The 27714-nt window shown below is 48.5% G+C and overlaps 1 protein-coding gene across 2 annotated transcripts; it reads left to right on the top strand.

The window, feature by feature from the left end:
- Positions 1 to 1050: 1050 nt before the first annotated feature.
- On the top strand, positions 1051 to 27401 carry LOC115466610 (protein kinase C and casein kinase substrate in neurons protein 1-like). 2 transcript variants are annotated; one of them, XM_030197958.1, is made up of 10 exons: positions 1051 to 1159; positions 7524 to 7591; positions 10952 to 11108; positions 22227 to 22462; positions 22612 to 22767; positions 22925 to 23100; positions 23655 to 23775; positions 24298 to 24395; positions 25892 to 25986; positions 26671 to 27401. In XM_030197958.1, the coding sequence occupies exons 1-10, from the start codon at positions 1066 to 1068 to the stop codon at positions 26784 to 26786; spliced, it is 1317 nt and encodes a 438-aa protein (XP_030053818.1). In that variant the 5' UTR covers positions 1051 to 1065; the 3' UTR covers positions 26787 to 27401. The 2 variants fall into 2 exon arrangements, with proteins under 2 accessions (XP_030053818.1, XP_030053819.1); XM_030197959.1 differs by lacking the exon at positions 1051 to 1159 and adding an exon at positions 2477 to 2683.
- The last annotated feature ends 313 nt before the right edge of the window (positions 27402 to 27714 follow it).

The raw sequence follows: 27714 nt of genomic DNA, 5'->3' as shown, positions 1-27714 counted from the left end.
ATCCCCTTATGCTGAATGTTTTTCCCATGTGAGCCAGTGTGGGAGATCCTGTGAAACGTGATGACTCAGTTTGCAGCTTTGTTATATTGCAGGGACGATTGCCAGTCTCTTCTTTTTGAGCTTGTATTGGGAGCTTGCTTTTCACTAATTTGTGTTTCCACATTAGGTGGCTGTTGGAAAAGCAATCATTTACTTTAAGCAGGTAACTATAATCAGTAATCAATTACTTTCCTAAATGGAGTAATGTAAGTACTGTAACTAATTGCTTTAAGCTGAGTAGTAACTGTAATTAATTACTTTTGAAGAGTAACTAGCATAACACTGTATGTGTTCATATCAAATAATTATGAACCATGAAACTTGAAAAGCCAGGTGCATTGACCCCAGTAGTCCAGATCCCAAAAAATGCAGCCATGTCCCATGGTTTGCTTCCAGCAATGAACAGCTCAATCTGCCTAATAATGTTCATGGACTTTTGCTCCAGGAACTTGTCCAGTCCTCTGCAGTGTGCTGTGCAAAGACAAAGCTGCCTGATCACTCTGGACGCACGAGGGATATTTCAGGAAGATGTTCTGCCCTTCTTTCTGTGACAGTTTACACACACTTTAGATCCAAGGCTCCCAAGCTGTTGAAAGCTGACACTCAGCTTAGCCTCTGTCCAAAATTAAACTTTTACAATTCAGTGGCTTCTCATGTCTGGTGGAAAGTAGGAGGTGCTAGAAGAATGCAATGCAGGGGCACTGGTGAGCCAGGGGAGCTGAGGGAAAGCAGGGGATCGGGATGGGGAGGGGAACCAAGGATGGTGCAGCAGAGTGAAATGGAAAGAGAATGGAGACGGGCTACCCAAAGGAGAGAAACCAGCAGAGTCAGTGTGGGGAAAGAACTGAGGAGGCTGTAAATGAGGAATGGGAAGAGAAATGCAGGAGGGTGCAGCAGTGCTGGGATGAGGAGGGTAGCGGGGAGGGTGCAGCAGTGCTGGGGTGGGGAAGGAGCACAGGAGGGTGCAGCAGAGCCAGGGTGGAGTACTTTTATCCCTATTTTTAGTGCTCCCAGCTGTCGGCTGGAATGGAGCAGGGACACAGAGGCTGCAGATCACCAAAATGCTTCCAGACAGGAGTCAGTGAGACTTCATTCTACTTATGTATTTCTCTTCCCACTGGTAAGAGACCCCTGGAGTTACCAGGCACTGCATAACATTGAGGGGTCCTCCCCAATTAAGCAGGGGGTATACAGGGTTTCTTTGGAGACTGTGGAAAGAATGTGCCACTGCATTCAGCACTGACTTTGTTCTACCAGTGTGAGTCAGTGCTGCATTTCCAGAATATTATTTGGCGCATGTGTTGTGGGAAAGGAATTCATCATTTGCTCCCCCACTCCAGCCCCATATTCTGTTCTCACTTACCCCAACACTTCTCCCAGTAAGGGCTGGGTGAGTAGAGAATTAGGACAATGTGTTGAAATCCTGCCTCTTCCACTAACAGTTGTTGTAATCTTGAACAAATCACCAAAGCCTCCACCTTGTGTACAACAGTAGGGGGTCTTTTTACAAAGCCTCGTATGCGTCTACGCACGTCCAACATGTGCCAAAATGGAGTTACTGCCCGACTACCGCGTGGCTCTTGCGGTAATTTCATTTTTGGCATGCGTCCAAAACGCACGTCTGGAAAATATTTTTTATTTTCAGGCACACGTAACAGATGAGCTCCAAGTGGCATTTGGCGTGCATAGGTCATTACCGCCCGGTTACCACGAGTCTTTACCGCTAATGGCTGGCGGTAAGGTCTCAGACCCAAAATGGACGTGCGGCAATTTTCATTTTGCCACACGTCCATTTTTGGCAAAAGTTTTTAAAAAGGCCTTTTTCACAGACGCGCTGAAAGATGGATCGGCGTGCACCCAAAACCCACGCCTATACTAGCACAAGCCATTTTCCAGCATGCCTTTGTAAAAGGACCCCTTAGATTGTAAGCCCTTTGAGGCAGGGAGGTACCTCCAGGCCTTGAATTATAACTTACATAGTAACATAGTAGATGACGGCAGAAAAAGACCTGCACAGTCCATCCAGTCTGCCCAACAAGACAAACCCACATGTGCTACTTTCTGTGCATACCTCGCCTTGATTTGTACCTGTCCTTTTCAGGGTACAACTTGTCTTGTGGAGTAGTTAAATCTGAAGCCCGTGTCCAAATCTGCTCTCCCTTTCCCGAATGCTTAACTACCATGCCACCCACCCTCCAATCTTACAGCAAAGGGGGCAAGGTGAAGATCCGACAGAGACCTTGCTGGGGTCAGCCATGCCTTGGGCAGCAGCCCTGCCTATCTAAAGGCTGGGTAGGCATTCATTTGTGGTATAACTGCAGACTCTTAAGCTGGGCAGGGTTGAGCTGCACGTGCCCCTCTATGCTGCCTCTTATGAATTTCCCAACCCCACTCCAGCTAGTGTGGGGGGTGGGGGGAGACAGGGGAGAGGAGGAGACACAGAGCTACTGAAAGATTCTCTTAGGCTGTCAGCAGCAAAGCAAGAGGCCGGGACTGTGCCAGTACTGTTACTCCTCCCATATTTCCCCTCCAACACCACTAGTGCCCAAAGCCATCCCTAACTTCTGCCAGCTGGCCTGAAGTCATCAAAGAAGACAGGGACTGAGAGAGACGGTCAGTCGGACTGGGAACACAGCCTCCTTAGGTAAGCCACCCACTCTCCCTTCTCCCAACCATGGAGGAACTGGCAGGGGGTAAGGAGCTTTGCAGAGATAGGCAGAGGGGTATCTGCCAGCCACTGGCACCACTGCGGTCCAGTCACACAAGATACCGCTGGGAAATGTCCCTTAGAGCATGACCAACTTTAAGGACTGCTAAAGTGAGGGATCCGTGGACCTCCCTGAATGACTTCTGGCTGCAGGAGAGCAGCTGTTGCTGCGTGGCACTTTCCCCAGCCCTCCCTCCTTTCTCCCGGGACAGGGCATTAACTCCTTCAAAAATGCCAAAAAGGAGCAGACAGATCTGGTTTCAGGATACTTGAGCACAGCTGGGACTCACAAAACCAAAATAAAAGAGTGGACAAAGCAATTTAGACAGGGATAGAGAGAAGGGCAGAGCAGGACAGTCTGGAGAGGGCCACTATGATATATGGCTGGTGTTTTGCATCATAGCAAAAGAAGGGAGGAAGGACTGGGTGGGCACTTGGAACAAGTGGATGTGGTAGGGGAGGTTCTCCCCTCTCACCCCTAATTATGTTGGGTGCGGGACTAGGAGGGAGCTGTGGGAACAGGGGTGTAACTGAGCCCCCACCCCTAAGTCTGTGCTGATCACGTCAGCTGGGCAGGGTGTAGCAGGCCATGCCCATCCTCTGTGCCACCCACAGCCAGGACAGCAGCTCACCAGGGAAAGGAAATGTCCTCTTGTTTGAATGATGTTGTCTTTCCTGTCTTTTAACGGAGCTCCTTTCTTGTTCATGTGGGTTTCTGTAGAATGTACAGCGCCTAGATATGAATTGCCATTTACAGGTGGTATAAAAAAATTTAATAAACATAAACGCACATTGGGGGGGGGGGGGTAAAAGAGAGAAAAAAATGTAAATTAAAGAGCGTGCTGAAAAGCAATTTGCACAGTGTATTAACGCAGTTTGCGCCCATCCTTTTTTCCTGGATTAAGCGTAGGCTAGTTCGTAATGTGGTTTAGTCAAAAGCTCTCAAATTAGACTATTTTGGTTTTAATTGCCTTAAAAGAAGGAGGAGTTATTTCAACATTTATTGTCTTTGAAAAACAAACTATTTGTGTCTTTTCTCCTACCCACCCCAAGCACATTCCTTCATTTATAATCAAAATTAGCACAATTAAGATGACAAGAGTTGATTAAATATTTCAATTAAAAAAAAAGAGTGAGCACATAAGAACAGAATAGCCAGACCAAGGTCTATCGAGCCCATCATCCTCTTTATAACAGTGACCAGTCTGGGTCACAAGCACCTGACAGATCCCAAACAGTAGAACCATTTTCCACAGTTCATTTCCAGGGATGAGAAATGGGTCTCCCAAATCTACCTGGCTAATCATTTTTAATGAACTTTTCCTCTGGGAACATGACCAATCCTCTTTTGAATCCCACATCCTCCTGCAACACACCCCACAGTTTAAATATGCAGTACTTTAAGAACACTTTCTAAGGTTTGTTTTTGATTTGATGATTCTTACGTTTCATGGAATGTCCTCTTGTTTTCGTACTGTTTGACACAGCTGCTTCCTATTTACCCACTACCCCTCCCCAATGATTTTATGAACTTCTCTCCTGCTGTTAGACTAATCTCTTTAGCCTCTCTGCATAAGGAAGGGGCTCCGTCCCCTTTATCATTTTTGTCGCTCTTCTCTGACCGTTTTCTAGTTGCGCCATCTCCATTTTGAGACGGGGTGACAAGAACAGCTCACATGACCAGGGACCTAAACAGAGGCATCCTGAGATTCTGTGTTTTCTTCTGCTGCTGGCCTGAAAATGTGAACGAATTGTCCACAGTGACTTCTTCAGTGTCGACTCCTAACTAACTCAGAACCCAGCAGTCAGCACCTGTCACTGGGATTAACTTTTCCCCATCTGCTTGTTTGTTTGCATTGAATTTCACTGGTCAGTTTGGTGGCCTGTTCCCTATTCTCACAAGATGCTTCTACAATTTGCTCACAATTCTCAGCCAATTTGACAACGTTGAATAATTTTGGTGTCATTTGTAAAACTGATCACCTGGCTTCTCTCTCCTACCTACAGATCACTTATGAATATGTTAAATTGCACTGGTCCCAGTACAGACTGGTGGCCCTTTAACAGGCAGATAAAGGACCGTTTCATCCTACTCTCTGGATTTCCTGTCTTTTAACCAACTTCTGATCCAGAAAAGGGCACGGTCTCCGTCCTATCCCATGACTCTTTAATTTCCGAAGGATTCTGAGGGGCAGCACTGGCACAATCACCACTGAACACGTAAATTCAGCGCTCTCATGGCGCTGATGCTTAACTTAATAGCTTGACTGGGCAGAACAGTACCAGGTCCTGTGTGTACACAAAGTTAGCAAAGCCCGTTGGGTTCAGAGCTATGTAAAATCTAAATCCCACTCACAACTGGTTCTCATTTTCCTGCCTGGCTTCAGCTCTGTCTGTTTCTCTGAAAAGCAGGAAGCGGGAGGGGGGGGGTGTCAAGTCTCTGAGTTCTCAGTGGGCAGCTCCTCCTGTGCCAAAATCAGGAATTTGGGGAGGCAGGGGCTGCCAGGAGAGGGCACTCCCCCCCCCCCCCCCCCCAGTGTTCCTTGTGTGCAGCTACCACCGCCTCCTCTCCGTGACTTATTACCCCTCTGTGCTGGGATGGGAAGCATTCTTCTTGCCAGCTGGATTTTCCACTAAGGGGGAATAAACAGAAGTGCCTCTTTCATGCTGCAATTCCTTCCCTCCTTTTAAGCCAGCAGACTCCCTGACATGACACGAAAACAGACAGCCTGCCAAAAGCAGGACAAAAAAATGAATCTGCAAAGTCCATCAGTCAGCTCCCAAGATCCCGAGGAAGGGTCACAGACTCAGTACCTGCCTCCACCGCAGGGAGAGAGGGCTGATAATGTAGTGTCTGGCTCTCATCCCAGGGCCTTCTCTGCTGCTGTTAGCGAAATGAGACAGCAGCAGCTCCATCAACTCAGGTTCAAGAGCAACAAAAAGCCCTGAGGTCTCCCATCGCACCTCATGGCTGCCTGTACTCTCAGGCATTATAGGCAAATGCAGACAGAGCGGGGAAGAAATTAGATTCCTAATGATTGCATTCATCTTCTCTGACACTCCTGGAATGACTCCTCTCCATTATCCCTTCCAGCATGGCACACCCCATCTTACCTCTGATTTCAAATAGTGAGGCTCCTCTGTGCCCCTCCCAAACTTTATCCCTCACTCCCTTACCACCGAGGCTCCTCTGGGCTCAGCCCAGGCGTTACCCCTCACTCCCCTATGACGATCCTGTGTTCACCCCAAGCTTTACTCCTCACTCCCTCACCACTGATCCTCTGTGCCCACCCTAGGCTTTATCCCTCACTCCCCCATCACTGAAGATCCTCTGCATCCCTCCCAAGCTTTACCCCTCACTCCTCTTCCACTGAGAATCCTCTGCACCCCTCCCAGGCTTTACCCACTTCTCCTCCACTGAGGATCCTCTGTGCCCTTCCTAGGCCTTCTACAATTCGTTACTATTTTAAAAGCATAGGCATGGTGGTCTGTAGTTAAAAAGCAAACAACAGTCACAGGGCTGCTGAAAGTTTCTAGATGAACAGATTTGAGGCACTGAGCTCTCTAGGAGAATGCCCTTCATTAGCTGCAGTGCTTTGAGAGGAGAGGGGAGGCACGAGGCAGTATGCTCGGCTCCATGCCAGACTGTACACAAAGGCCTATCAGAGCTCAGTAATGCTTTAGTTTAGAGCTTCTAAAAACAGAGGCAATGGCAGACTGGGTGAGACCCAAGGTCCATCAAGCACAGTACCCTGTCTTCAAGTGCCCAACTGAGGTCACAAGTACCTGGCAGGATCCCAAAGTGAACATCCATTCCTTGCTGCTTACCCCCAGTGCCCCCCCTCCCCCCGAGTCTGTCTGATGGCACATTCATTAGGATGGGAACCACATTCTTCCACGTTATAAACAGAAATAAATCAAAAGGAAAATAAGGGGAAAAATTTTGTTTCAACAGGACTAACTTAAGCTTTTGAGCCAATGGCCTTTTCTTCAAGTCAGGCAAATAGTAATGGTAACCCCTGTGAATGACTTCTAGGGGTTGCTACTTGCAGGAGGGCTTCTTGGCAGAATATTAGTGGAGTAGTTTGCCACTGCCCGCCCACCCCCCCCCCTCACTCCTTTGTATTGATATATTATTTAAGATAATACAGATCCCAGGAGTGCTCCACTATCAATCTGCCTTCACTGAGAAAAATGACCCTTTATCCTTATTAAACATTTTCTATGCTTTCACCTGTTTGCAATCCACTATAGGACATTTATTTATTGGGATTTATTAACTGCCTTTATGAAGAGATTCACCCAAGGTGCTGTGAGGTACAGCTTCACGTAAAAACTTACAATTTTATTAATATAATACAATAGGCATTTCTACTCTGGAATTACCCCAAAGAGTTGTGAAATGATCTAACACAGGTATAACTGCAATCAAGGAGATAAACCTGCAGTCTCCATCCAGGGGAACACAGGGGGATATTCCCTCGAGCTGTCACACATGCCCACACCCGGGATGAGGTTAGGGGATATTTCCCCAAAGCCGTGACATGTGCACACGCCCAGAACAATAGGGGTGTCTTATGATCAAAGTGCAGCTCACCACCACTGCACGCTGACCGGTTGTATGTTAGTTTAAGGTGTCCCAGTAGCTGCCTGGTACTGATTCTAGCTTCAGGCTGTATATCCTGGGCACTGATGTTGGTTACTACTACGTGAGCATTGCTGATGATCGTGGGAACGCAGGAGGAAAGAATATTACATTTTTTCTCTCTCTTCTCAGCCACTGCCATGTCCGACATCTACAGTGAGGTGGCAGAAGATGAAGTCTGTACCCACAGCTTCTGGATGGTAAGGACAAATGGACACATGGTTAACTCCTAGCTCATCACATGGGAGAATAAACACCAGGTAGGGCAGGAAACCCCTACAGGACACAGGTGACATCTATTCACCATATAGGACTGGATATTCCCCTCCCCCCCAGTATAGGACTGGGGTCACGTCTATTCATCATGCAGAACTGGATTCCCCCTCCCCATCCTGCCAGTGCAGGACTGGATACTCCCCTCCCAACACTGAGATGCTACCAGGCACAATGAAATCTCTCCATGCTTAAGGGTTAGAGTGACATTTACACACCATGCAGAATCCAATCTCTCCTAATGGATGACTTCTATACAGCAAAACAGGACTGGATCCCCTTACTACAAGCTCTGGGGAAATATGTATGTAGGACCAGAACCCCCCCCCCCCCCCCCCCCCGTGGCACAGAAGACTAAGTTCTTACTAATGGAAAAGGATCTTGGGGTGAACATAAGCACTGCCATACTGGAAGAGACTTAAGGTTCATCAAGCCTAGTATTCTATTTCCAACAGTGGCCAATCTAGGTCACAAGTACCTGGCAAGATCCAAAAAGAGTAAAACTGAGTTTATGTTGCTTACCCTAGAAATAAGCAGTGAATTTCCCCAACTCCATCTTAATAATGGCTTATGGACTTTTCTTTTAGGAAATTATCCAAACCTTTTTTAAACCCTGCTAAGGCAACTGCTTTTACCACATTCTTGGGCAACGAATTCCAGAGTATAATTACACGTTGTGTGAAGAAATATTTTCTCTAATTTGTTTTAAAATTTACTACTTAGTAGCTTCAATGTGTGCCCCCTAGTCCTTGTATTCTTGGAAAGAGTAAATAAGTAACATAGTAGATGACGGCAGAAAAAGACCTGCACAGTCCATCCAGTCTGCCTAACAAGATAAACTCATATGTGTATACCTTACCTTGATTTGTACCTGTCTTTTTCAGGGCACAGACCGTATAAGTCTGCCCAGCACTATCCCCTCCTCCCAACCACCAGCCCCGCCTCCCACCACCGGCTCTGGCACAGACCGTATAAGTCTGCCCAGCACTATTCCCCGCCTCCCAACCACCAGTGATTCACCTCTAACCATTCCACTCCACATTTTATTTATAGACCTCTATCAAACTTGCCCTCAGTTGTCTCTTCTCCAAGTTGTCTCTCTTTAGCCTTTCCTCATGGGTGTATAGATATGGGCATGTCCCTCCGAGGCCATGTAGCTGTTTAGTTGGGGGGGGGGGGGGGGGAGGATGGTATCGTATTAGACCTGGCCCTGCTCCCTTTGGTGTGTCACAAAGAAACCAGTCACACTATTACAACAAAGGGAAGACAGGGTCTTAAACAGAGTCTCATGCATCAATTCAACATAAAATCAGGAAGAGTATCACACTGATTTCAAAGCATTATAGAACACAAAAAACAAATGGGAACTTGTAAATTTCAAGATATGCTTTGAAAAATCCTTTATTTTTACATTTACAGTGAAAATATCTGAAAAATTCAGAAAGCTATTGCCAACTGTGGCTGTTACATTATTACCAGTGCATCGTCCCTGGGAAGATGCTCAACCCCCATCCACAAGGGAATTCCAGAAAGACCAGGAGCAATCTCAAACTGGACATTCTATTCAGGGTATAGACAGTCCAAGTGGCTTACATTAAGTATAAAACAAACTGGAGAGTTTGGAAAGATCTCAAAAATGAATCATTCAAATATTTATCAAAAAGTTAAGTTTTCAGTGCCTTGCGGAACTGTAAATAACTAGAAATCACATGAAGTTCTACAGCTTTAGAATCCCACAACTTAGTAGCCTGAAAAGATAAAAGAATCCATAATTATTCTTTTTAACAAAATTTCCTAACAGGTGGAAACCCCAACAACCAAGCAGTACACAAACGAGAGCTCCTTCGCAATGCTGGATAAGCCATCAACTGCAGAAGGAGAGAGGAACAGGTCCCCCTGCGATATGTTAAACGCAATACAGGCAATCTTAAAATGATCTGAGCAGAGACTGGTAACCAATGCAACTGTCTAAGCAGCAGTGTCACATAGTCATATATTTTATTTGTTTGTTACATTTGTATCCCACATTTTCCCACCTATTTGCAGGCTCAATGTGGCTTACATAGTACCGTAAAGGGGTTCGCCAATTCCAGTATGAACAAATACAGTAATGTTGTGGTAGAATAAGGTTCATGTGTACAGACACATTAGGGAATCGTAGAGAGGAAGAGTTATTATATGTCCATATATTAATTTAGCTGCGGTATTTTGCAATAATTGCAACTTATTAATTAGTCCTGAATTCATTCCACCATCTAAAGTGCTACAGTAATCTAAGTGTGGTGATATTATAGCCTGAACCAGTATACAAAAATAAAGAAAAGCAGATCTTAACTGACATAGTTTAAAATAACTTCTTGCTCAGATAATGGACCTGTAAATCCATCGACAACTGAGTTTCCAGAATAACACCCAATCCTTGGAAGATTTTTCAAATTTCAGTGGCTCTCCAGAAGCTACAGTTACACTGCTAGGAGCTAAAGAAACAACATTACAAAAATATAGCAACTTAGTCTTAGCTGCATTAAGTTTCAAAAGATGAGAATTAGCCCAAGAACGAATCAAAACAATACACTCAAAATTAGAATATTGTAATACTGAAAAATCTGCCATTACTGGAATAAATACAAATATATCATCTGCATATGAACAACCACAATGACCAAATACATCTAAAACCGAACCTAAAGAACTCAAACACATTAAAAAGAATTGGAGACAATGGCGAGCCCTGTGGAACACCAAAATCTGACCTCCAAGCAGTGGTGTGTTGGAGCCGGTTGCTGAGATAGGGCGAGCCGGTTTGCCTCTCCTCCCCACAAGCTGCAGGGTCCCAATACATACCTGAAGGCAGCTGCCCTGGTGATCTAATGGATTCTTCAGGGCAGGAAAGATCCCACGTCTTTCCTGCCGACGCTGACCCTCCCATGCTGCATTGCTTAACACAGTATGATCTATTTCGCAGAAAACCTTCTATCCATTTAAAAACAGCTCCAGATAATCCATATTCACTTGATTTTTACATACCTCTCTTCCTGGTGTTCACTAGATTCACAGTGGAGACGTAGTATATGCAAATCTAGTTCATTCTGCATATTTGGAAAATCCAGCTGGCCATGAATGGGTTTGGTAACCACTGTTCAAGAGATTTTCTGTCCAAAACCCAACGAACAGGGACCCTGCTCTGGCTTGCTACAGCAGGAACGTGATCCCGAGGCCACACTCATTGCACTTTCAGGTGGGGAAGAGTCTCACAAGTTTTCCTTTGTTTTACATCTCCTATGCAGCCAAACTGCTACAAGAGCACAGTGAAGCGTGTGGACGATGGGCACCGCTTGTGCCACGAGATTGTTGCCTGCTTCCAAGACAGGGCCAAGATCGAGAAGCAGTATGCCGTACAAATGGAAGAGTGGACACGGAAATGGAAGCCACTGGTGAACGGCAGTAAGTTTTCTCTCTTATCAGAGCTAACCATTCAGGATCAAGCTGTATTTATTTATTTATTTAGATTTTGCGCACACCTTTTTCAGTAGTAGCTCAAGGTGAGTTACATTCATGTGGGAAAATTAAGTTCTTACCTTGGTAATTTTCTTTCCTTTAGTCACAGTAGATGAATCCATTAACTGATGGGTTGTATCCGCCTACCAGCAGGTGGAGATAGAGAACACTGAAAAACCATAGTGCCCTAGCTCCATCTGCCTTCAGTATTTGAAACTTCCAAAGCAGAGTGAATCCTCAAAGTAGAATAACATGAACTTTCCTCACAGCGAACGAATGCCCCAGAACAGGAGCAATAACCATACAAAGGAGGGACAATCTCAACCTCCTGTAATAGAACAGTATACAGAAATCCTGAAAACTGTTTTGCAACTCCTCCCGATGAGGGAACATATCTGCATGAGAGAACTGAACAAAAAACAGAGTCAGACAAGGAGGGATCATGGATTCATCTGCTGTGATTAAAGGAAAGAAAATTACCAAGGTAAGAACCTAATTTTCCCTTCCTTGTCATCAGCAACAGATGAATCCATTAACTGATGGGATGTACAAAAGCACTCCCTAGTTAGGGCGGGAACAGGCAACTCCGCGAGCAAGCACCTGTGCTCCAAAATGCGCGTCCCGCTGCGCTGCAACATCCAGCCTGTAATGCCGGACAAAAGAAAGCTTAGAAGCCCAAGTAGCCACACTACAGATCTCTTGAAGACAGAGTGCCCCCGTTTCAGCCCACAAGGACGAAATTGCTCTCGTGGAGTGCACCTTGAACGCGTCAGGCGGAGACCACCCTGACAGCAGATACGCAGAAAAAATTACTTCCTTGAGGCAACGGGCTATAGTGGCCTTAGACGCTGGAGACCCTCTTCGAGGACCTGATAACAACACAAAAAGGTGATCAGAAGACCTGAAGGCATTTGACATCTTCAGATATTGCAACACAGCCCTGCGGACATCCAAAAGATGCAGCTGCCCAAAACATTCTGGAAACTCCTCTCTAGAAAAGGAGGGCAGAAAAATGGGCTGGTTCAGGTGAAACACTGAAACCACCTTAGGCAGGAAGGAAGGCACAGTACATACCGTTACTCCGGACTCTGAGAATTGCAGAAGGGGTCTCGACAGGACAGCGCCCGGAGCTGACACATGTCTCGCCGAGGTCATGGCCACCAAAAAGACTGTCTTTAGAGTCACATCCTTCTCCAAAGCTCGCCTCAGCGGCTCGAAGGACGAACACTGGAGAGCCTTCAACACCAGCCCCAGGTTCTAAGCCGGACATGGCAGCCGCACTGGTGGGCGGAGCCGGAGTGCCCCTCTTAGAAATCGGGCAACGTCCGGATGAGCAGCCAGGGAAAAGCCAGAGACCTTCCCTCGAAAGCATGCCAATGCTGCCAGTTGCACTCGCAGGGAATTGTAGGCCAAGCCTTTTTGTAATGGGTCAGCAGCTCTGCTGGCTTCTGTCTGTGTTTGTGTTAGTCTTGTCTCTGTCCTGGTGTGCTGGCTGCTTCCAGCATGAACCTGATTGCTTCACTAGACCTCACCTGTGTGGGCTATGCCTCTCTAGGGAGCCAGCATCTAAGATGGCTGCCACCGGCTCTGTGCCAGCTTCCAAGATGGCTCCTGCCTGTCTTTCCTGTGGGCTCACTTCCTATGTGTGTCAAGCCTCTCTTTGGGGTCAGTGTACTTCCTGCTTATGTCCTGCTGCTGGTGACTCATCAGTGAGAGCCTTCATAAGGAAGTGCTGTGCTTGCAGTCGGGGCCTTTGCATAAGTGTTATGCTCTTAGGCCAGGTCAGGTTAGTAAGTGTCTGCTGCACTACTGCTTAGCCTCTCTCTGGGTTCCAGCCCAGCTTCTTTCTGTGTCTGTGTCTCTGTTGTCTTTCCGTGGGGGGTCTTCCTTGCCACTGTCTGTCTGTGGACTGCGGTCCTTCCTGGCTTACCCTGAGTTGGGTGAAGCCTATGTCTGTGGACTGCGGGTCCTTCCTGGCTTACCCTGTGTTTGGGGTGAAGCCTCTGTTCCTGGCTTACCCTGTGTTTGGGGTGAAGCCTCTGCTCCAGGCTTATCCTGTGTTTGGGGTGAAGCTGCTGTTCCTGGCTTACCCTGGGTTGGGGTGAAACCTTTGTCTGGGTTTGTTCTCTGTCTGTATGCGAAGCCTCAGCCTTTGTGAGTTCCCCAGTCAGTGTGTGGAACGGCTGTGGCTTCAGACCCTTGGCCTGTTCTTCCTGGTTTACTCTGTCTGTTCTCCTGTCTGCCCAAAGACCCTTGGCTGATATTCCTGGGTTACTCTGTTTGCTCTGCTGCCTGCCCAAGACCCTTGGCCTGTTCTTCCTGGTTTACTCTGTCTGTTCTCCTGTCTGCCCAAAGACCCTTGGCTAATATTCCTGGGTTACTCTGTTGCTCTGCTGCCTACCCAAGACCCTTGGCTGATATCCCTGGTTACTCTGTTTGCTCTGCTGCCTGCCCAAGACCCTTGGCCTGTTATTCCTGGTTACTCTGTTTGCTCTGCTGCCTGCCCAAGACCCTTGGCCTGTTATTCCTGGTTTGCTCTCTTTACCCTGAATCCTGCCTTGCCTAGTCTGTGTGCCTACCCTGCTTGTATATCCTGAATCCTGTCTCTGTCTAGCTAGTGTGTATTTCCAGGGTGTGGTCCCTGTTTCCTGCTGCTACCTAGCTAGTGGGTTTACCCACTGGGTATTCCCTGATCCCCAGTCTGCCTTGCTTGTATGTTGCCCTAGTCCTGGCTCCTGCTAGCTTTCGTATGTCTTGTCTCCTTGGTCTGTCTTCTGGTTCTTGCTAGTGGCGGTGCAGCAGCTCCCTGTCTGAATTTAGTTCCTAGTCTAGTCTTCCTCGTGTATCCCAGACCCGGGGTGGGTCCTCGGGATCTTCAGTTCCTGCGTATCCTGCAAGTCCTGCTGGCCACCTGCACTTCGGAGCTCAACTCCGGAGGAACGGTGGCTAAGTGCAGGTGAAGCTGTTCCTGGTTCGTCTGTCCCAGTTGCCTGCCTTGTACTACTCCAGTCCAGAGTTCCAGTACTGCTCTTCCGTGTATCCCGTCCCGGGGTGGTCTTGCCTGCCACTCCTCGGCAGTGGCCCAAGGGCTCACGAACTCCAGTTCCACCTTGAGGACCTGATAGAATGCCAAGGCCCTCGAGAACGCGACAATAAGTACATAAGTAATGCCATACTGGGAAAAGACCAAGGGTCCATCGAGCCCAGCATCCTGTCCACGACAGTGGCCAATCCAGGCCAAGGGCACCTGGCAAGCTTCCCAAACGTACAAACATTCTATACGTTATTCCTGGAATTGTGGATTTTTCCCAAGTCCATTTAGTAGCGGTTTATGGACTTGTCCTTTAGGAAACCGTCCAACCCCTTTTTAAACTCTGCTAAGCTAACCGCCTTCACCACTTTCTCCGGCAACGAATTCCAGAGTTTAATTATACGTTGGGTGAAGAAAAATTTTCTCCGATTTGTTTTAAATTTACTACACTGTAGTTTCATTGCATGCCCCCTAGTCCTAGTATTTTTGGAAAGCGTGAACAGACGCTTCACATCCACCTGTTCCATTCCACTCATTATTTTATATACCTCTATCATGTCTCCCCTCAGCCGTCTCTTCTCCAAGCTGAATAACCCTAGCCTCCTTAATCTTTCTTCATAGGGAAGTCATCCCATCCCCGCTATCATTTTAGTCGCCCTTCGCTGCACCTTTTCCATTTCTACTACATCTTTCTTGAGATGCGGCGACCAGAATTGAACACAATACTCAAGGTGCGGACGCACCATGGAGCGATACAACGGCATTATAACATCCTCACACCTGTTTTCCATACCTTTCCTAATAATATCCAACATTCTATTCGCTTTCCTAGTCGCAGCAGCACACTGACCAGAAGGTTTCAGCGTATTATCGACGACGACACCCAGATCCTTTTCTTGGTCCATAACTCCTAACGTGGAACCTTGCATGACGTAGCTATAATTCGGGTTCTTTTTTCCCACATGCATCACCTTGCACTTGCTCACATTAAACGTCATCTGCCATTTAGCCGCCCAGTCTCCCAGTCTCGTAAGGTCCTCTTGTAATTTTTCACAATCCTGTCGCGATTTAACAACTTTGAATAACTTTGTGTCATCAGCAAATTTAATTACCTCGCTAGTTACTCCCATCTCTAAATCATTTATAAATATATTAAAAAGCAGCGGTCCTAGCACAGACCCCTGAGGAACCCCACTAACTACCCTTCTCCATTGTGAATACTGCCCATTTAACCCCACTCTCTGTTTCCTATCCTTCAACCAGTTTTTAATCCACAATAGGACATTTCCTCCTATCCCATGACCCTCCAATTTCCTCTGTAGCCTTTCATGAGGTACCTTGTCAAACGCCTTTTGAAAATCCAGATACACAATATCAACCGGTTCCCCTTTGTCCACATGTTTGTTTACTCCTTCAAAGAATTGAAGTAAATTGGTCAGGCAAGATTTCCCCACACAAAAGCCATGCTGACTTGGTCTCAGTAATCCATGTCCTTGGATGTGCTCTGTATTTTTGTTTTTAATAATAGCCTCTACCATTTTCCCCAGCACCGTCAGACTCACCGGTCTATAATTTCCCGGCGTTACATTGGCCACCCTCCAATCTTCCGGTACCACGCTCGATTTTAAGGATAAGTTGCATATTACTAGCAGTAGCTCCGCAAGCTCATTTTTCAGTTCTATCAGTACTCTAGGATGAATACCATCCGGTCCAGGAGATTTGCTACTCTTCAGTTTGCTGAACTGCCCCATTACGTCCTCCAGGTTTACCGTGAAGTCAGTAAGTTTCTCCGACTCATCCGCTTGAAATACCATTTCCGACACCGGTATCCCACCCAAATCTTCCTCGGTGAAGACCGAAGCAAAGAATTCATTCAGTCTCTCCACTACGTCTCTGTCTTCCTTGATCGCCCCTTTTACCCCTCGGTCATCCAGCGGCCCAACCGATTCTTTTGCCGGCTTCCTGCTTTTAATATACCGAAAAAAAATTTTACTATGTTTTTTTGCCTCTGATGCTATCTTTTTTTCGTAATCCCTCTTGGCCTTCTTTATCTGCACCTTGCATTTGCTTTGACACTCCTTATGCTGCTTCTTGTTATTTTCAGACGGTTCCTTCTTCCATTTTCTGAAGACGTTTCTTTTAGCCCTAAGAGCTTCCTTCACCTCACTTTTCAACCAGGCCGGCTGTCTTTTGGACTTCCGTCTTTCTTTTCTAATTCGCGGAATATTTATGGCCTGGACCTCCAGGATGGTATTTTTGAACAGCGTCCACGCCTGTTGTACAGTTTTTACTCTCTCAGTTGCCCCCCTAAGTTTTTTTTTTACCGTTCTTCTCATTTTATCATAGTCTCCTTTTTTAAAGTTAAACGCTAACGTATTTGACTTTCTGTGTACAGTTACTTCAAGGTCGGTATCAAAACTGATCATATTATGATCACTGTTATCAAGCGGCCCCAGTACCATAACGTTCCTCACCAGATCATGCACTCCACTAAGGACCAAGTCTAGAATTTTTCCTTCTCTCGTCGGCTCCTGCACCAGCTGCTCAATAAAGCTGTCCTTGATTTCATCACGGACTTGTACCTCTGTAGCGTGTCCCGATGTTACATTTACCCAGTCTATATTTGGATAATTGAAGTCACCCATTATTATCACATTGCCCATTTTGTTCGCATCTCTGATTTCTATCATTTCTGCGTCTACCTGCTTATCCTGGCGAGGCGGACGGTAGTACACTCCTATCACCGTTTTTTTCCCTTTTATACATGGAATTTCAACCCACAATGATTCAAAGGTGTGATTTGTGTCCTGCTGAATTTGTACTCTATCTGAGTCAAGGCTCTCGTTAATATACAATGCTACCCCTCCACCAGTCCGGTCCACCCTATCACTACGATATACTTTCTACCCCGGTATGACAGTGTCCCACTGGTTATCCTCCTTCCACCAGGCCTATTATATCCAATTTTTCATTTAGTGCAATATATTCCAACTCTCCCATCTTATTTCTTAGACTCCTAGCATTTGCATATAGACATTTCAGAGTATGTTTGTTGTTCCTATTTGCATGATGCTTAGTACCTGACACTATTGATTTGCCATCTTTTGTCTGATCTTTAGTTGTATTTAAGGGCACCTGGCCTACCACGGTCTGTTGTGCAACTTCACTATCCAGAAACCCTATCTTCCCTGTTTGTGAGGTATCTTTGCAAGATACCTTTTCCCGAACCATGCGCTTTTGAGCGACTGTCGGCCTTCCCCCCATTTCTAGTTTAAAAGCTGCTCTATCTCCTTTTTAAATGCCGACGCCAGCAGCCTGGTCCCACCCTGGTTAAGGTGGAGCCCATCCTTTCGGAATAGGCTCCCCCTTCCCCAGAATGTTGCCCAGTTCCTAACAAATCTAAAACCCTCCTCCCTGCACCATCGTCTCATCCACGCATTGAGACTCCGGAGCTCTGCCTGTCTCTTGGGCCCTGCGCGTGGAACAGGTAGCATTTCAGAAAATCGACGCGACTGTAGCCCGCATGGGTGTGATCGCCTTTGAAACAGACCACGTCTCAAAGCGGTGCCAAATCCAAGCATAAGCAACGGAGGTGGACCGCTTGCGGGCCTGCAAGAGAGTGATTACTTTGTTAGAATAGCCCTTGTCTCTCAATTGTGCCCTCTCAAGAGCCATGCCGTAAGACCAAAGTGGCAGGGATCCTCCATGGTCACCGGTCCCTGCATCAACAGGTTCGGCACCAGAGGCAAAGGAAGAGGGGCCCCCACCAGCATCCACTAGAGGTCCACGTACCACGGACGCCTGGGCCAATCCGGGACAATGAGAATCACCACTCCTCGATGTAGCCGAATTTGCAGGAGGACTCGCCCAATCAAGGGCCAAGGGAACACATACAGGAGGCCCGAGGGCCAGGGCTGAGCCCCAGCATCCAACCCCGCCGAGCGAGAATCTCTCCGTCTGCTGAAAAAGCACAGGACTTTGGCATTGGCGCTTGACGCCATTAGATCCGCTACGGGTGTTCCCCATTTGGCACAGATCTGAAAATAACACTTTGTCTGCCAGTTCCCACTCCGCTGGGTCGATTTGATGCCTGCTTAGGAAATCGGCTTGCACGTTGCTCTGACCTGCTATATGCGCTGCAGAAAGAAGCTGCAGGTGTAGCTCGGCCCAGTGGCAAATCTGAGCGGCCTCCGCGGCCAGTGCTCTGCACTGAGTGCCGCCCTGGTGATTTATGTAGGCAAGCGCTGTCGTGTTGTCCGACAGAACTCTGACACCCAGCCCCTCCAGAGTCTTGTGAAAGGCCAGAAGAGCCTGGAATATCGCTCTCACTTCCAAACGATTGATGGACCACCCTGTTTCCGCGGGTGTCCACAGACCCTAGGCATAGCTTCCCTGGCAATGTGCTCCCCAGTCGACCAGGCTGGCATCGGTTATCACCAGGCACCAAGAGGGAAGGCATTCCTCGCCGCAGCATGCTGTCGGAGAGCCACCACTCCATACTGAGCCGGGCCGCAGGGAGCCATGTTAGTCTGCGTTGATAATCCTGGGACATTGGAGACCGTCGTTGAAGCAGGGCACTCTGCAGTGGTCTCAAGTGCACTCTCGCCCATGGCACTAACTCCAAAGTGGCCGTCGTCGACCCCAGCAGCTGGACAAAGTCCCAAGCTCGTGGGCTAGGCATCCGCAGGAGCAGATGGACCTGATTCTGAAGCTTGCACCACCTTTGGTCACGGAGAAAGACAAACCCTGAGGCAGTGCCAAACCGGACCCCCAAATATTAGAGAGACTGAGAGGGGGGTCAGGTGACTTTTGGGTATATTGACGACCCAGCCTAGAGACTGCAGTACTGTGACCACTCTGGCTGTAGCCAGACAACTTTCATCTGCCGAATCCGCTCTGATGAGCCAGTTGTCGAGGTACAGGTGAACCCTGATACCCTCTCGCCTGAGAAAGGCAGCTACTACCACCATTACCTTGGAAAAGGTGCGGGGAGCTGTGGCGAGACTAAAAGGCAAGGCCTGAAACTGGAAATGTTTTCCCAACACCGCAAACCGGAGAAACTGTTGATGCGGGGGCCAAATAGGAATGTGCAAGTAAACTTCTTTTAGGTCCAGAGACGTGAGAAACTCTCCTGGCTGTACTGTCACAATGAAGGAGCGCAGGGTTTCCATGCGAAAATGCCGCACTCTTAGTGCCTCATTGACTGATCTTAAGTCGAGGATCAGTCGGAAAGACCCGCCTTTTCGAGGCACCACAAAGTAAATGGAGTAGCGACCACAGCCGTGCTCGGCGGGAGGCACAGGGATCACAGCTCCGAGGTGCAACAAGACTTGTAAGGTCTCTTCTACTGCCGCCCGTTTGACGGCAGTACCGCATCGGGACTCCAAAAACATGTCTCTCACCGGGGCGCTGAATTCCAATCGGTAACCTTATCTGATCAGGTCCTGGACCCACTGATCTGAGGTAATCTTGGTCCATTCCTCGAGAAAGAGAGAAAGGCATCCTCCTACTGCAGGAATCAAGGAATGGACCGGCGCCCCATCATTGAGGGGGGCCGCCCCTGAACTCCAGGCTTTGATCCGGCCGCTGTGGAACGCTTGTCCGAGCGAAAGAAGTTCCTCTGCTGAAAACAGGCACGTTGAGAAAACCCAGCAGAGCACCCCAGGTGATACCTGCAAGCTTCATGGAAGCGAGGTCTGGGAGAGGAGGGCCACACAGAACCCTTGGAAGAAGACCTCGGCCTATCCTTGGGTATCCGCTGGGGCTTAGGGTCCCCCAGGTCTTTAACAATTTTTTCCAGCTCCTCTCCAAATAACAGGAGGCCCCAAAAGGGTAACCTCACTAGCCTGTGCTTAGAGGCCATGTCAGCCGCCCAATGCCGTAGCCATAGAAGGCAGCAGGCAGCAACCGCCACAGACATCTGTTTAGCCGAAGCTCTGACCAGATCATAAAGGGCGTGAGCCAAAAATGACAGGGCCGACTCCATCCGCAGTGCAGGCTCCACTGCCTGATGTAACCAGGAGGGGCAGGCCCGGGCAGCATAGGAACTGCAAATAGACGCCCTTAAGGCGAGGACCGATATTTCACAGGACCGTTTCAGAGCGGATTCAAGCTGCTGGTCCTGCATGTCTTTCAGGGCCACCCCTCCCTCTACAGGGAGGGTGGTCTTTTTAGTCACCGCCGTGACCAAGGCGTCTACTTTAGGCATCCCCAAAGGGGCCAAGTGCTCCTCGCTCAGAGGGTAAAGCTGACTCATAGCCCTGGCCACTTTCAAAGGTCCATCGGGTTCAGGCCATTGAACTGAAATAAGCTCTTGGATGGAGTCATGCACAGGAAAGGCTCGAGCAGGCTTTTTAGTACTCACCATCCTAGGATTACTAGAGGAGGCATCGCCCTTGGCAGGATCATCAATCGAGTGGGCCTGCAAGGCGACAGAAATTAGCGCTGGCAGCTTGTCGGTGTGGAAAAACCGAACTGCATTGGGATCATCCAGATCCGGTGGCAAACCGGCACCTTCCTCTGTCTCATCAGACCATGAGGCCCTGCCAGAACCCTCAGAATCCACACAGCCTGACCGGGGGGGGGGGGGGGGGGGGGGGGGGGGGGAGGGAAGTGTGCCACTCTTCGACGGGGAATTTACCCGTCTATGTTTAGCGCCCTTCCAACGCTCAGGGGAAGAAATAACTTCTGTAGCCAGCCCCTGACCATCAACACCCAGGGGGGAAACCAGGTAGCAGCGCAGTGTCAGACACCTGCGGCAGAGCTCTTTTCAGCATGAAGCCTTTATGCATTAAAAGCACAAACTCGGGGGAGAAAAACTCACCCTGACCCTCCGCCTCCGAATTAGGAGTAACGGGAATAGGAGCTCCTCTGGTAGCCTCTGACCGAGGCATCCCCCTGCACTCAGACTCCTCCGCAACAGCGAGGGTCGAGACATGTGGCGCTTCCAAAATGGTGCCCGCTGCCAGCTCCATTGAGCGGGAAGAATCATCACTCGCCATGCTCGTACTAGCTCTAGTGTTTAAAGAGCACGTCTTACAGAGCCCCGCTGCTGATCTGGGTTTACCACAACGGGAGCAGCGTTTAACTCCCTCAGCAGCCATCGCCCAACCGGATGGAATTATATAAGTAAAATGGCGGCTTCATGCCAAAACGTACCCCGTTCGGAACGGCATCTGCGGGACCTCCCTGGAGGAGCTGGGCACCACTCTCACCTCAAAAGACCGAGTCAAACGAGCTCCAGTCAAGCTGCACACTGAAAGTAGCCGCAGAATAATTATGCAGAATCAATGCGTACTCCTTTTTTTTTTTTTTTTAACACTGTGAGGAAAGTAGGAGGCAGGCAGCAACAGAGGTACTCCAGTAGGCAGGGGGATGGGTAAGGCAGGGAAAGGGCGAACCTATATGCCTTCAAAGTGGGCACCACCAGCCACAACACTCCAGCTTCAACTGGCAAAGCACAGGAGCCACCCCAGGCAGAATTTTTCCAGGAGCTGATCAAGCTACGTCCACACCTGCTGGGAGATAGAGAAATACCGAAGGCAGATGGAGCTAGCCATCCAAGAGGGCACTATGGTTTTTCAGTGTTCTCTATCTCCACCTGCTGGTAGGCGGATACAACCCATCAGTTAATGGATTCATCTGCTGCTGATGACAAGGAAACACTGGATATTTCTCTATGACACTGGATCCCCCTTAGTACAAATCTGAAGTGACATCTACTCAAAATATCCTAGTCCACAGGCCCAGATGGGATCACAGGTTTGCACTTAACACATGAGTTCTTGATAAGGTGGGAGTGGTGGTTGTGGGGGGGGGGGGGGGGGTGAAAGATTTCAAGCACTAGCTAGAGGCCAGGGACACAGCCACCCTCATGAAAGGAGCTTGGTTGGAAGAAGGGCAAAGCCACACTGAGCCCGCAAAGAGGTGGGAAAATGTGGGATACAAATGCAATAAATAAATAAATAAATAAATAAAGGAGAGGTTACTCTGAGTTAACTGCTTCATCAGCTGTTTCTTCTGTCTGTGGCCAGGCTCCATGTATGGATCTCTCCTACATGCATGGCAGTCCTTCATGACCGCCACAGAGCGCTTGAGCCACCTGCACACCGAGATCCAGAAAATACTGGTGACAGAAGATGGGGAGAAGATCCATGACTGGCAGAAGGACATGTACCATCGGAAGATCTTTGGGGGCTTCAAGGAGTCCTACGAGATCGAGAGTGGCTTCTGCAAGGCGCAGAAACCGTGGGCCAAGAAGTTCAAGAAGGTAGCGTGTAATGTGTGCATGGTAACAGCAGCAGGGAATCCAGGTCAACCTAGGCTCCTCTCCTCGGAGGCTGTCCCCTATCCCAATCTTCCACCGATGAAGGAAAAGCTGATTTGTATGACCCTTCATCCCCTTCCCTCTCTCCACAGCTAGAGAAGACCAAGGTGGCCTACCACAAAGCATGTAAGAAAGTCCGTCTAGCCACTGTGCGTGAGAACAGCAGCCGGACAAGCCCAGCGTTGTCTCAGGAGAAGCAGAAGAAACTGCAGGAGGACAGGGAGAAGTGTAGCCAGGATATGCAGAAGGTGCGTGGGTCACGTTGGTACGCTGTCATTTTTCATTGCCATGTTTTGCTCTTGGTCCCTGGGTAGATCGCTACTGCTCTGGCTCTAGTAACCATGATACTGTGATTGTTATCGTGCATCTCTTCTTCCGCTCTGCTCCCTCCCCCCTCATGTACAGGTGAGACAGAGGTATGAGAAGGCACTTCAGGAGCTGAACAGATACAGCCCAAAGTACATGGAGGAGATGGAGCTGGTGTTTGACCAGAGTCAGCAGTTTGAGCGAAAACGAATCCTCTTCCTTAAGCAGGTCTTCCAGTCCATCCACAAGCACCTGGACGTCAGCACCAATGAGAAGTAAATGAACGATGTGGGGGGGGGGGGGGGAGAGAGATGGAAAAGCTTCCCTTGTAGTCACAGCCAAGAAGCAGCAGCACCCTCTCTGAGACCATGAGCTTGTGTGCACCTGTTAGAGAGGACATAAATGTGTGTGTGTCCTCGCACAATATGAAAAAGCAAGAAACTGAATTTAAGGGGTGACAAAAAGACCGAGGGACAAGGTGGGAGTGATGAACAGGAGAGGAAGGAAAGGTGAAGAGGTAGAGGGGAAAGCAGGAAGAAATGAGAGAGCAGAACAGGTAGAGTCCCTTGAATATCTCCAGATGCTCCAAGCCCATCTGCCCTTGTCTGAGAAGGGATAACTAGCCTGCTAACCCCAACCTCAGGGATCCTCCAGGCCAGTCTCTGGCTACTCAGGTCTGCACAACCTCAGTCTGCTGAGGACCCTGTATATGGTTCTTAGTTGCCAACCGCTGGCAGGAGAGCATAAACTCATGCATCTATAATGGACCAGAGCGATGAAGAGGAAGGACACAATCTGAACTGTGAACACCCCTATCTTTCTTTGGCAGGATCCTGGCAGTGTACAGCGACTTGCTGCAGGCTATCCAGGCTGTCAATGAGCAGGAGGACCTGAGGTGGTGGAGAAACAAGCACGGCCCAGGAATGCTGATGAACTGGCCACAATTTGAGGTGAGACCATAAGAGACATCTATTCTAAATAACACCAATTACCCTGTCCCGGAAAGAATAAACAAAGCTCTGCGGGTCGTGAGGAGGACTGGCCAGGCCATATTTAATTGTACAGTGTATAAGAGACCATAACCTAGAATTCAGACAGAACCTCATGGAACTGAAGGGGGGGGGGGGGGGGGGAACAAAGCTGTAAGCTTTCCCTGCAGCACTGCCTGCTGGGAGAACCTGGGACAACAGAAGCCATGGAGACTCCCCAACCATTGTTCCTGCACCATCCCTTATAGTACCTTCTGCCTGTTAAAGAAGGTGGGATTACAGAACCATAGAAACCATCCCCCCCAGCCATTACTCCTACACCATGCCCTATAGCGCCTCCTTCTAGGGGAGGCTGGGACTTCAGGAACCAACTATTGCTTCTGCACCATTTCCTGGAATGACTGTCAATTATTGAAATACATAAGGGACAGCAGGTATCCTTCAGCAATGGGTCACTGCTGAATAACTGCCTTTTTACCCCAGGAGTGGGATCCGGAGAAAGAGAGACAGATTGCAAAGAAGAAGCCGGGGAAGGAAGTGGAGAAGGTGAAACTGTGTAGCGTCAAGCCCACAGAAGGCAGGTGAGTAGGGCTCGGGTATGGAGGGAGGGACAGGGCCGCCGCCTCGCTGTTATCCCTCAATCATGAGCAACGTGGGTGAACAGGGAAGCAGAAAGGGTCCAAGGAAATCAGACACGGCATGAGTGTCCCTACTAATGTTTAATGTCAGCTATGCTGTCAATCATCCCTGACCCGAGGAAAACTTTCACAGGTGATACATGTGTGTTTGTCGTAAGAACTGCCATACTGTGTCGCACCCAAGGTCCATTAAGCCCACTATCCTGTTACAGATTTTGAATGAACACAGTGAGTTACACTCAGGTACACTAGGTAATTTTCCTGTCCCCAGAGATTTATAATCTGTGTTTGAACCTGAAGGAACAGAGGATGAAGTGACTCACCCAAGATCACAAGAAGCTACAGTGGGATTTCAGCCGGGTTCCCAGCCCAGTGCTCTAACCATCAGGCTACTCCTCCACCCCAGCAGGATCTCTACCCCCAAGGACAAGCAGTGGCTTTCCCCAGGTCTATCTTAATAAGGGTTTTCCTCCAGGAAATTGTCCAAACCTTTTTTAAATCCAGCTACAGTAAATGCTTTTACCACTTACTCTGGCAATGAGTTCCAGAGCTTAACTATATGCCGAGCAGAGGCGGACTGGCAGTGATCTGTGCTCCTGGGCAGTAAAGGTCATTGGGTCCCCCAGCTGCTGCTCACCACCCCTTCCCCCACCATCCCCCCCCCCCCCCCCCCACACACACACTACAGTCGCTCGAGCCTCAGTGGGCCCTTCCCGGTCCTACCTTGAAGAGCCCTGGTGGTCTAGTGGCTTCTTCAGCAGGAAAGAAACCCCCCCCCCCCTCTTTCCTGCCCACTACCACTATTCTGCCTGGTTCCGCCATGTTTTCAAAATGGGTATCAAACACTTCTCACGGTAGTCTAGTGGGTCTTGACAGTTGCGGCAGCCATTTTTAAAACAGAGGCACTGGGCAGAATTGTGGCAATGGGCTGGAGAGTGTTGTTCTTTCCTGCCCCCGCAGAGGCTACTAGAGTACCAGGGCCCTTCAAGGTGGGACCGGGGGTGGGGGGAAGAGTGTCTGGGCCTTGCCCGGCTGCCGAAATGGTCAGTCCGCCCAGGTGAAAATGATTTCTTCCAATTAGTTTTAAATGCACTGCTACGTAACCTCATAGAGTGTCCCCTAGTCTTTGTACTTTTTGATAGAATAAATCATTGATTGTTCCACTGTCCTCAGGATTTTATAGACCCTCCATCATATCTCCCCTCAGCCATCTCTTCTCCAAGCTGACCTCTTTAGCCTTTCCTCGTATGAGAATCATTCCATCTCCTTTACCATTTTCGTCACCCTTCTCTGTACCTTTTCTAATTCCACTATATCTTCTTTGAGAGTCGTAAGTACATCTGTATAGAATACCTATGCATGCCAAAATGTGGGCGGGGCTAATGGTGGTATGCATGCAGTGGCCCTCACTCCCCTGTACCTCTCTCTCTTATTCACAGTGCCAGCAAGTCAGTGGTAAATGTTCCAGGGGTGAGGGTACGAGCCATATACGATTACTTGGGACAGGAGCCCGACGAGTTGAGCTTCAGAGCAGGTAACACGTTTATCCCCCCCCCCCCCCTTCTTAAAATATCAAGATCCCAATGGTTCATTCTAATTTGGGCTCATTCCCTGAGATGGTTGGTCAGCTGACCCCTATTTTCTCAACAAAGGAGAGGAATCTCTGTCCTTCACTGGGCCTCTTTTAAGATGCAGCAGATGAGCCTTTCCTATCAGTTTTAAAAGGACTGCCCCGTGAGTCTGGACTGGTGGTGTGGGATAAGGAAGCTGAAATTATGCTTACTTGTTCATTTTCTCTTAGTTCCACCACATCAGTCCAGAATGTGTGGGTTCTGCCCATCAGCCAGCAGATGGCATCATCTGCTGGCTGATGGGCATAACCCGTGGCTCTGAACTGGTCTGGAAAGAAAACTAAGGCAATGTGTTTAGCTTCCTTTCTCTGCCTCTTTGGTATCCCGTAACCTCTACCGTACTTCTTGGGAGATTGACTGGTAATCTTGCAGTGATCAGGTCTTCTCTCTGCACAAGAATGAGCCAAGAACCCTGAGCCACAATTGCTAACAGCTAGAAATCTGAAGACAGCTTTGCTAGAAATGCAGGGGAAAAGAGGGTGGATCCAGACAAAGGACAGATCTACAGCAGAATTCCTGTGTCGTGGGGGCTGGGGTGGAAGAGAAGACATCTTTTGTGCTAACTCTTTCCTGCTGCTCTCTTTCAGGAGATGAGCTAATGAAAATTGAAGATGAAGACGAGCAGGGCTGGTGTAAGGGGGTCACCAAGCAGGGCCAGGTGGGGCTGTACCCAGCGAACTATGTGGTGCTCGTCTCAGACTAGAGTGGCTGTGCTGTGGGAACATGGGTGATATTGTAGTGATGTGCGCAAATGGGAGCAAAAGCTCTCGGTAACCATTGCAAAGCGTTCCAGCCAAGCCAGAGGCCCAACGCAGCCAGTGATGGGTTTTTAAAAGGGTGGGGTGAGAATCTCCTGAACACATTAATCAGCCCCTTCTGCAGGTCTGAATCGGGTTCTGTGTGTTCACACAGGGTAAGCCCTGGATGGAGCAGCTTTGGCATTACTTCTCTGCTCTTGCAGAGGGGCAACATGTTCCACCTTCACACAGCTGCTGCAGGCAAGGAAGTATCTCCCTCATCCCCAGCATTTTTTTAATCACACCTCCGCTACTTATCAATTCCTTTTACTGTCAAGGCCTGGAGCTTTTCTGTAGACAATAAAACAGTGCTGAGAATGCTCAGCCACAATGTGATGATGAACTTAAAACATTCTAACTGTACACCCCCTTGAGTGAATTCCTTCAAAAAGGCGGTAAATAAATTGTAATAAATAAATTCAAAAAACCTTCAAAATACCCACCAACTAGCCACGAGTGAATCTAGCAAAAGTCTGGTCTGTACATGACAGCTGAATGAATTAAAGGCTTGTTTGTCTATACGATTTTGTCCTCCATGTGCGTTACATGTGTGACCTGAAAGTGGGGGAGGGGGAGAACACCGGTGTCACGAGTGTAATCTGGATTACAGCCTCAGGCTCTGCCTTTCAATGATAGGTCAGCTTAATTTACTCATGTTCAGACAGAGTAACAAGCAGCCACAGAGAAGTGAAAGAGTGTAAGAGCTAATGAAGACAGAGCAGCATCTGCATCCGAGGAGGGTGAGAGGAGGGTGAGATCGTGTAACAGTCAGAGAAGAGTGAAGCAGGCCTCCATGAGCTCAGTGCAAGGTTTAATGACTGCCAGCACAGGCAG

This window comes from Microcaecilia unicolor, chromosome 3 (assembly GCF_901765095.1).
Source record: "Microcaecilia unicolor chromosome 3, aMicUni1.1, whole genome shotgun sequence".
NCBI lineage: Eukaryota > Metazoa > Chordata > Amphibia > Gymnophiona > Siphonopidae > Microcaecilia > Microcaecilia unicolor.
The sequence above is the reverse complement of the archived record's forward strand: the minus strand, read 5'-3'. Positions and strand labels throughout refer to the sequence as shown.

Excerpts from the sequence above, each read along its gene's own strand:
- LOC115466610 (XM_030197958.1), top strand. The coding sequence starts at position 1,066 with ATGGAGCAGGGACACAGAGGCTGCAGATCACCAAAATGCTTCCAGACA. Across the intron at positions 11,109-22,226 it reads GAAGCCACTGGTGAACGGCA|GCTCCATGTATGGATCTCTC; the intron begins GTAAGTTTTCTC and ends GTCTGTGGCCAG. Across the intron at positions 23,101-23,654 it reads GACGTCAGCACCAATGAGAA|GATCCTGGCAGTGTACAGCG; the intron begins GTAAATGAACGA and ends TTTCTTTGGCAG.